This window comes from Salvelinus namaycush, unplaced genomic scaffold, assembly GCF_016432855.1.
Source record: "Salvelinus namaycush isolate Seneca unplaced genomic scaffold, SaNama_1.0 Scaffold73, whole genome shotgun sequence".
NCBI lineage: Eukaryota > Metazoa > Chordata > Actinopteri > Salmoniformes > Salmonidae > Salvelinus > Salvelinus namaycush.
The window spans coordinates 97,645-108,555 of NW_024061453.1; the positions used below are offsets into that span (position 1 = coordinate 97,645).

The 10,911-nt window shown below is 41.5% G+C and overlaps 1 protein-coding gene across 1 annotated transcript; it reads left to right on the forward strand.

Annotated features, from left to right (window-relative positions):
• Window positions 1-958: 958 nt before the first annotated feature.
• LOC120042624 (UDP-glucuronosyltransferase 2A3-like) lies at window positions 959-9,500 on the forward strand. The gene is made up of 6 exons (XM_038987442.1): window positions 959-1,882; window positions 2,764-2,912; window positions 3,148-3,279; window positions 3,665-3,752; window positions 4,635-4,854; window positions 8,856-9,500. The coding sequence occupies exons 1-6, from the start codon at window positions 1,162-1,164 to the stop codon at window positions 9,124-9,126; spliced, it is 1,581 nt and encodes a 526-aa protein (XP_038843370.1). The 5' UTR covers window positions 959-1,161; the 3' UTR covers window positions 9,127-9,500.
• The last annotated feature ends 1,411 nt before the right edge of the window (window positions 9,501-10,911 follow it).

Sequence of the window (10,911 nt, forward strand, 5' to 3'; positions counted from 1 at the left end):
GATTATATGTTTAACAGAGATCTTCTGTGTATAAAGTGACGCGGAAGGGAAAAAAAACAAACATCTAACGATGCACTCAGCTGTTTTACAAGTGGTCAGTCGGTAAATACCTTTTCTAACAACTGCTTAGAGATTTAATGATGTTTCTACGAAGGTTCGAAGGTTCTTCTCTTCTTAAGGGAGGATCAGCTTAATATTCCAGAAAGATTGTAGCTTCCATCAATGTAATTGTTTGCATCATTTCCAATCCCCCATATGTTTTTTGGGTAAATGTATATATCCATATACATACATGCATGCATACATACATATACATACACATACCTATATAGACATATACTATATATACATACTTTTTTAAGAATATATCTTTATTACTCCCCAAACCCTACCACCGATCCCCCAATTGGAGTAAACTAATAAACACTTCGGCTTCTAACTTCAGTCTACACATATTATACACATTTTACAGATACGATCTATTTTACAATAGTTATATTTTGTTTGTTTTTAGTCCTTCCTCTATTTCTGATGTCCCTCCAGTTTGATTTCTATTTGTAACTGTGCTATTTCACAAAAGTTCTGAACCAATATACATTTTACAGACCCCGTATGTTTTCCGTTGGTTATCTTCTTATTAGGATGAACTTTCAGCATTAATAAGATGCTTTTGGGAAACCAGGGCCAAGATCTGAACAGAAACAGAAGTGTCTCTACCTTTTGTGGAAATACTGTGAAATTCAAGCTCTTCTCACAGCAAGGTATGTGTTTGTTTTGTTCACATGCACTTTTACCTCATTGAAAAAAGAGTTGGCTCAAGTTTCAGGAGTCACACAACCGTTAATTATCATATCATCATCTGACCAATAGGCTTTGAAACTGCACTGAATACTCCCTCTTTTAGTGTTGTCGAACGTATTAGAGGTCAAACCCTGCTGTTTTTTTGTTTTTTTTAAAGCTTTGTGGCTTTTTCGCTTATTCCTCTCTTGGGTGAATGTGGCTGCCTTGAAAGCATCAACCTCCACTCCGGTCTCTATCTACTAAGACTAGGGGGGGTGGCATCCTTCCAAACCTCATCTCGTTGACTCGGAAGTCTGGGTGTCAGAGGCTGGGTGTCAGAAGTCTGGGTGTCAGAGGCTACTGTCTAGTCTACTCCCCAGGATGGTTTCTGTGAGGATGCTGCTGTTGGTGGCCCTCCTGCTCTGCGGGTGTCTGGGCACACAGGGTGGTAACGTGCTGGTCTTTCCCGGAGAGTATAGTCACTGGCTCAACATGCGAGTGATCCTGGAGGAGCTAGTGGAGAGGAACCATAGTGTTACAGTAATGGTGTTCACCGCCTCGCCGTCCATCAACTTCTCCAGGCCAGAGAGGTTTGGCTTCAAGGTTTACGATGTACCCGATGAAAAACAAGACTGGCATGCTCTCAATGATGACTTCATAAAGTGGTGGATGAACGAGTCTCAGAACGTGTCCATGCTGCAGCTGGGGCTGTGGATCAGAAACTTCATGCAGAAAATGAATGTTCTAACGGTCAACATGTGTAAGTCTATGTTCAATAAGGAAGAGCTTCTGGAGTCACTGAGACAGTCCAAGTTTGACACGCTCCTTTCTGATCCGGTGTTGCCGTGCAGTGACTTAATCGCGGACGCTCTTGACTTGCCTCTGATTTTCTCCCTGAGGTTCTCATTTGGCATGGTATTTGAGAGGCAATGTGCACAGATGCCAGCACCCTCCTCTTACGTCCCTTCCCCGGAATTGCCGTATACAGACAAAATGAGTTTCTTTGAGCAGGTTCACAATTTTGTTGAGTATACATTTTGGGATATCTTTATGAATGTACACTTACTAACGACCATGGACACTTTGTACAGTGAGATAAAGGGTAAGTTGATCAGAATTCTGTCTACGTCCCAAATGGTACCCTATTCCCATATAGTGCACTACTTTAGACCAGACCGTGCACTATGTAGGGAATAGGATGCACTATGTAGGGAATAGGGTGCCATTTGCGATGCATAAAGAGTCTTTCCTCAGTCTTTCCTACATCCTGATATAACCAGGCTATGACCACTAGATGGTGCTGTTCCTGCTACAGGAATTATCTCCTTCCCCTTCAATGTTAAATAGCTAATTCACCCAAATTACAACACGACATATGGGTTTCCTCACCCTGTTAGATGTCCACTTTGGTTTTGTTTATCTGGCCACTGTTTCAAATGCTATCTTTTGCAAGTAAGTAAATGGTACCTATAATAGCATTGTCACGCTTCATGTCCAAATAATCTATAAATAACATAATTGAGTTACTGGACACTGGACAGATGAAGACCTGGGTTCGTAACCACAAAGTGTCTCGAAGTAGGAGCGCTGAAGGATTAGGTCCCCCCTGTTTTTACAAAATAATCTAAAAAGCTGAACTGATCCTAGATTAGCACTCCTACATCTGAGATGCTTTGATGGATACTGGCCCTGGACTCATGCATGCTAAATGGAGAATGTCCAATTAAAAAGGCTTTTTAGTCCAAGACAAAAAGTATTTTGTGTCTGGGAAACTGGCTCTCGCTACAGTTACATGTTTTGTGGACAAGGCAATTTATTTAGCAGTACTGTGTCTCTATACAAAATATACAGAGAGAATATAGGCAGAGGAATTTACATATAGTCAATACTGTATATATAATGTATGTAGACTGTGTAAATTCTGGGTATACGTACATCTCCTTGGTGAATGAAGGTTCTGATTCTATTCTCTACATGTATCAGGAAGTCCGACTAGGTTCTGTGAGATGATGGGGAAGGCTGACATCTGGTTGATACGAACATACTGGGACATTGAGTATCCTCGACCTTTCCTGCCAAACTTCAAATTTGTGGGAGGACTTCACTGCAAACCTGCAAAGCCACTTTCAGAGGTAAGGCTTTTGCTTTTAAACGTTATTTTACAAGCAGTGCTGATTGCCGATGCCCGAAACGGCACCCAAATTCCCCTCTAGTAGTGCGCTAGGGCACCATTACGGACGTAGACAGTCCGTCAACTGTCTAACAAGATACTGTAACGGTCAGGCATGAAGGTTGATTATCATTGAATCCCATCATTAATATTTGGTACCATTGAGACACTGGGACTGTGTCGTTGTTGGTTATCAGGCCATGGAGGAGTTTGTGCAGAGTTCAGGAGATGACGGCATCGTAGTGTTTTCACTGGGCTCCATGGTCAAGAACATGACTACAGAGAGAGGAAACACCGTAGCCACTGCATTGGGACAGATACCGCAGAAGGTGAGTCTGGTTCTGTTTGTTTCAAGCTTCTGTTCCAAAATGGCCCTGTTTATGTGCACTACGCCCTATTTAGAGCACTACTTAGGGCTCTGGTCAAAAGTAGTGCACTATATACGGAATATCGAAATAGAGAGACATTTGGGACTCTGCCTTGGATGTTATAAGTTGCCCATTGAAACTAAGCAGGGAGAACATATGTCCCCTCAATCTGATCCTTTTGTGGGATACAAATATACAAGATAGCCTACTGGGTTTTTTTGTTGTTGTTTTTACACAGAATTCATTCAGCGGTGTTGATGAATTTGGCCATCGGGGCCCCTTCAGAAAACCATAGCTTCTGGTTATGAGTACTGTGTTTCATTGCAGATTCTTATTCCTGTTTTAGGTGCTGTGGAGATACAGTGGGGAGAAACCAGAGACTCTGGCTCCCAACACAAGAGTTTATGAGTGGATTCCACAGAATGACTTACTAGGTAATAACTTGTCTATCTTAATATTCCTTGGCCTACGGTAGTGCTGATCTAGGATCAGGTTGAAGATAACAAAGGTCAATAAGATGACCATTCTAATATCCCATAGCTATTTTCATACAACTGTGATGTGTTGTTGACTCATTTAGCTATCTTAAGACAAGTGCACTAATTGTAAGTCGCGTCTGGATTAGAGCATCTGCTAAATGACTAAAATGTATAACTGAGGAAAAATTTTAAACAATTGGACCAGAAATGATCTAACAGCAACATTGGTCCCGAGACTTGTCCTAACCTGGGTATCTTCAACCTAGGGATTGGTCCCGAGACTTGTCCTAACCTGGGTATCGTCAACTAGGGATTGGTCCCGAGACTTGTCCTAACCTGGGTATCTTCAACCTAGGGATTGGTCCCGAGACTCGTCCTAACCTGGGTATCGTCAACTAGGGATTGGTCCCGAGACTTGTCCTAACCTGGGTATCTTCAACCTAGGGATTGGTCCCGAGACTTGTCCTAACCTGGGTATCGTCAACCTAGGGATTGGTCCCGAGACTCGTCCTAACCTGGGTATCTTCAACCTAGGGATTGGTCCCGAGACTCGTCCTAACCTGGGTATCTTCAACCTAGGGATTGGTCCCGAGACTCGTCCTAACCTGGGTATCGTCAACCTAGGGATTGGTCCCGAGACTCGTCCTAACCTGGGTATCTTCAACCTAGGGATTGGTCCCCCCCTGTCCATTCATTATGAACTAAAAGTCAAAACTGATCCTAGATCAGCACTCCTTCTCTGAAACGTTTTATGAACATGGGCCCTGTAGGTCCCACACAGTCTTTGACCCTTACAACCCTGTTCTCTCTCTGTCGTTGTGTTGTGTATCCCAAAAGGTCATCCGAAGACCAAAGCCTTCATCACTCACGGTGGAACCAACGGACTCTATGAAGCCATCTACCATGGAGTTCCTATGGTGGGTATCCCTCTGTTCTCTGACCAGTCAGTCAACATCATGCACATGAAGACCAAAGGAGCGGCTGTCATCATGGACTTCAACAAGATGACATCCAAAGATCTGACGGAAGGACTCAACTCTGTGATCAATGATCCATCGTAAGTCCTTTTGCAGATTTGACCAAACGAAACAAAACTATTCTCTACGATTGGTTTCCTCACTTGCTGATTGGCTTATTTCAAAGCCAATAACCCGTGTCAGTGAGGTATTTTTTGGACATTACTGTATTAAAAAGTCAGGGAGGAAATGATCACGTTTTAGTTGTTCTGTCATGCCTCATGTAACGATCGTCTGTGGTGGAAGAAGGATCGGACCAAAGCGCAGCGGGGTAAGTGTTCATGTCTTTCTAATAAACAACACTGAACACTGGAACAAAACAATAAACGAAGTGAACAAACGAAACAGTACCGTGTGGCGACAAACACTGACACGGAAGACAAACACCCACAAACCAAAAGACAAAACAGGCTACCTAAATATGGTTCCCAATCAGGGACAACGATCGACAGCTGCCTCTGATTGAGAACCATATCAGGCCAAACACAGAAACGGGAAAACTAGACACACAACATAGAATGCCCACTTAGCTCACGTCCTGACCAACACTAAAACAAAGCAACAGTGAACATGTCGTCCCCCACGGATGATGCAGCCCCCCCCCCCCCTTTGGGAAATTTCAGTTGATTACTATTTGTATTTATTATGGATACAAAATGAAGCTATTTTATACCATTTTAAAAACATTAGAATACATTCACAGATTTCACAACACACTGTGTGCCCTCAGGCCCGTACTCCACCACTACCACATACTGTACCTACAATACAAAATCCATGTTATCGTGTGTGTGTGTGTCTGTGCCTATGTTTGTGTTGCTTCACAGTCCCGCTGTTCCATAAGGTGTATTTTTATCACGTTTTTAATCTAATGTTACTGCTTGCATCAGTTACTTGATGTGGAATAGAGTTCCGTGTAGTCATGGCTCTATGTAGTACTGTGCGCCTCCCATAGTCTGTTCTGGACTTGGGGACTGTGAAGAGACCTCTTGTTGATGTCTTGTGGGGTATGCATTGGTGTCCGAGCTTGTGGCAGGAGTTTATCCAGACAGCTCGGTGCATTCAACATGTCAATACCTCTCATAAATACAAGTAGTGATGAAGTCAATCTCTCCTCCACCTTGAGCCAGGAGAGATTGACGTGCATATTATTAATATTAGCTCTCTGTGTACATCCAAGGGCGAGCCGTGCTGCCCTGTTCCCTTTTTGTGGCACCTGACCAAACGACTGAACAGTAGTCCAGGTGTGACAACACTAGGGCCTGTAGGACCTGCCTTGTTGATAGTGTTGTTAAGAAGGTAGAGCAATGCTTTATTATGGACAGACTTCTCCCCATCTTAGCTACTGTTGATTCAATATGTTTTGACCATGACAGTTTACAATCCAGGGTGACTCCAAGCAGTTTAGTCACCTCAACTTGCTCAATTTATTTTCACATTATTTATTACAAGATTGAGGTTTAGGGTTTAGTGAATGATTTGTCCCAAATACAATGCTTTAGTTTTAGAAATATTTAGGGCTAACTTATTCCATGCCACCCACTCTGAAATTAACTGCAGCTTTTTGTTAGGTGTTGCAGTCATTTCAGTCGCTGTAGTAGCTGACGTGTATAGTGTTGAGTCATCCGCATACATAGACACACTGGCTTTACTCAAAGCATGTCGTTAGTAAAGATTGAAAAAAGTAAGGGGCCTAGACAGCTGCCCTGGGGAATTCCTGATTCTACCTGGATTATGTTGGAGAGGCTTCCATTAAAGAACACCCTCTGTGTTCTGTTAGACAGGTAACTCTTTATCCACAATATAGCAGGGGGTGTAAAGCCATAACATATACGTTTTTCCAGGAGCAAACTATGATCGATATTGTCCAAAGCTACACTGAAGTCTAACAAAACAGACCCCACAATCTTTTTATTATCAATTTCTCTCCTGTTGTCAATTTGTTTACTGTAAAATAGCATTGTATCTGGTCAAACACCATTTTTTTCAAAAGTTTACTAAGGTTTGGTAACAGGCTGATTGGTCGGCTATTTGAGCCAGTAAATGGGGCTTTACTATTCTTAGGTAGCGGAATGACTTTAGCTTCCCTCCAGGCCTGAGGGCACACACTCTCTAGTAGGCTTATTTGAAAATATGGCAAATAGGAGTGGCAAAATCGTCCGCTATTATCCTCAGTAATTTGCCATCCAAGTTGTCAGACCCTGGTAGCTTATCATTGTTGATAGACGACAATATAATACTTTTTTCACCTTTTCCACACTGACTTTACGGAATTCAAAAGTACAAATCTTGTCTTTTATAATTTGGACAGATATACTTGGATGTGTAGTGTCAGCGTTTGCTGCTGGCATGTCATGTCTAAGTTTTCTAATCTTGCCAATGAAAAAGTAGTTAGCAATATCAGTAGTTTTTTGTGATGAATGAACCAACTGATTCAATGAACGATGGAGCTGAGTTTGCCTTTTTGCCCAAAATTTCATTGAAGGTGCTCCAAAGCTTTTTTACTGTCATTCTTTATGTAATTTATCTTCGTTTCATAGTGTAGTTTCTTCTTGTTTTTATTCAGTTTAGTCACATGATTTCTCAATTTGCGGTACGTTGGCCAATCGGTTGTGCAGCCAGACTTATTTGCCATTCCTTTTGTCTCATCCCTCTCAACCATACCATTTTTCAATTCCTCATCAATCCACAGGGGATTTAACAGTTTTTAACAGTTATTTTCTTAGTGGGTGCATGCTTATTAGTAACTGGAATAAGCAATTTCATAAATGTGTCAAGTGCAGCGTCTGTTTGCTCGTCATTACAAACCACAGACCAACAAACATTCTTTATATCAACAACATACAATCCGTTTTGTAGGGATTCCTATGACCTCTTATACACTATATTAGGCCCAGCCTAATATGGAAATTTCGAACGTTTTCCTAGATATGGCTACTATGTTGTGATCACTAGATCCTATGGATTTGGATACTGCTTTAAAGCACATTTCTGCAGCATTAGTAAATATGTGATCAATACATGTTGATGATTTCATTCCTGTGCTGTTTGTAACTACCCTGGTAGGTTGACTGATAACCTGAACCAGGTTGCAGGCACTGGTTACAGTTTGAAGCTTTTTCCTGAGTGGGCAGCTTGATGAAAGCTTGATCAATATTTAAATCACCCCAGGAAATATACCTCTCTGTTGATATCACATACAGTACATTATCAAGCATTTCATACATGTTATCCAGATACTGACTGTTAGCAATTGGTGGTCTATAGCAGCTTCCCACCAGAATGGGCTTTAGGTGAGGCAGATGAACCTGTAGCCATATTACTTCAACAGTATTTAACATGAGATCCTCTCTAATCTTTACAGGAATGTGGTTCTGCATATAAACAGCAACACCTCCACTATTGGCATTTCTGTATTTTATGGAAATGTTATAACCTTTTATTGCTACCACTGTATCATCAAAGGTATTATCTAAGTGAGTTTCAGAGATGTATGAATGTCATCTGTTACTAGCAAATGATTGATTTCATAAACCTTGTTTCTTACGCTACATATGTTGACGTGGGATATTTTGAGCACTTTTCTTCTGGGATGCTTACTTGTTTTCATTGCTTTACTGGGAAGCTTATCAGAAGTAGATATGCTCATGTTATTTATTTTAGTGCAGGGTGAGCTGCACACAGTGGACTTCCTCCTAGGGCACACCGCCTCAGTGATAACAGTATACATCGGATTCATAGGCACATGATTACTGCTCACAATAGCTGTAGGATCAGCAGAGATATTACTATAGTGCCCCCCTTGGGCCTATCAGGGTAATTTTGTAAATGCCGGATCTCTATGTCAAGACACATCATTCACCCAAATTTTGTAAAAATTGGGCCAGTTCTGTCTGATGTACGAACCGACGGAGACAGATTCAAAGTCCACTCCCCGATTTCCCTGATCCCAGATCAAAGCTTAATATGACAATGAGTTTGGTGTGATGGCATAAACAGACTGGATACTTTAAGACAAAATAACTAATATCTCTTTCACCAGGTACAAAGAAAACGTGATGAGGCTTTCCAGTCTCCACCACGACCAGCCAATGAAGCCATTGGATACAGCGGTGTTCTGGATTGAGTTTGTGATGCGCAACAAGGGGGCCAAGCACCTGAGAGTGGAGTCCCATAACCTGAGCTGGTATCAGTACCACTGTCTGGACGTGACAGCTGCCCTGCTCTCCGTAATGGCACTCTTCATTATAGTCTCAGTTAAAACATGTACTTTCTGTTTCAGAAAAACTAAAGCAAGACAGAAGACAGAGTGACTACCCCATGGTCTGGTAATAATGTCATGTACTGAAACAATCATGGGCGACATTATCGTAGTGGGCATTATCGTCATGGGCGACATTATCATAGTGCGAAAGGGTCTTCATGAACTAGGGTACCCATGAGGATTTCCTACACTGGACAACTTGTTACAGCTGCTGATAAGTTATTGATAATAATCAGCCATTTTGTTTTCATGTCATTACATTAAGATATAAAGGGGAGATTATAACTACAGTCAATAAAATGTACTTGGTGATTTAAAAACTATGTTTAACCTTTTATCATGGTTGGTGTCTTGATGGATTTGTCCAAAATCATGTGACATAAAACATAAAATAAAACATTTACTTTTCTGTCCTTGCATTTATAGCAGTGTAAGTTGTCATTATATCATATAATAAGCATGAATCAAAAATGGGTGAGTTTGCCCCATCAAGATTTATATGCTAAAATTGCCACTGTAAAAGATGATGAACGTCAATTTTTGCAGTGGCAATTTTATCATATAAATCTTGATGGGGCAAACTCACCCATTTTTTTTTTAGATGCATGCCAGCAAAGCCACTACACATCACTAAACAATACATTAATTGCGCTATAACGGTGGCAAACGGTGCCCACAAACTGTTAAGGCCTACATAAAGCTGTCCCAACAGTGGAGCTTTCTTTACAGCACCACGGAGTGAATCCTTACCACTGCTACACCTGGCTATCAGTGGACCCTCGTCTGGCATCGATACAATTTATTCAGCCTCACTTACTGACTTTTTTAAAACCATAGCTGATATGGCTGACTTGATTAAACAAATGTGGTTTCTACTGACTCCTTGTAGATTTGTGTAAACTCGATAAGAACAGCATTGTCCTTCAATAATAACGAACGCCAACATGAGTTTAGACTTTTGAACCATACACAAACATTTATTACATTAATGTTCAGTAAGTTCATAATGTTTTTTCTTAGTATCAACAAGTTCAAGCAAACGAGCTGCGATGGGGTAGGCCTTCATTCAGCACTTTCAAAAAGGACAGCGACAGAAATTCAGGTAGATGTTTAAGGCCTTAACTTTATTCTTCTTTAAGTCACCACGTACACACAGAGAGAGAGAGAGAAAAAGAAGCGGTTAAGCCTATCATTTGAAGTATTTCATTAGGCCTTTGTGATCTAGATATGAAGGAAAATAAAATCACGAGGATCCACTTTTCTAGACAACATACCGAAGCACAGACAGCGCATTGCATAAACAACCCTCGCAATATCAAATCAAATGTTATTTGCCACATGCACCAAATACAACATGTGTAGACCTTACAGTGAAATGCTTACTTGCAAGCCCTAGAATCACATGGTCTATTACTGAACTTTTTTTTTTAAATATGGTATGGTAGGATGTGAATACAGTGGAGGTAAACCTAGGCATAGAATGGCGATTAGAGAGATATTGTCTCTAGAAACATCATTTAAACTAGGTGATGTCACCGCATGTGTGGCAGGGGGAACTGAAGGGTTAGCTAAGGCATATTGAGCAGGGCTAGAGGCTCTACAGTGAAATAAGACAATAATCACTAACTAGAACAGCAATGGACAAGGCATATTGACATTAGGGAGAGGCATGCGTAGCCGAGTGATCATAGGGGTCCAGTGAGTAGTTAAGCTGGCTGGAGACATGGCGATTCAGACAGCTAGCGGGCCGGGGCTAGCAAGCTAGCAGAAGGGCCTTAGAGGGATGTCGCGACGGGAAAAGTCTGTTGTAGCCTCCTCGTGCCTAGCCTCCTCG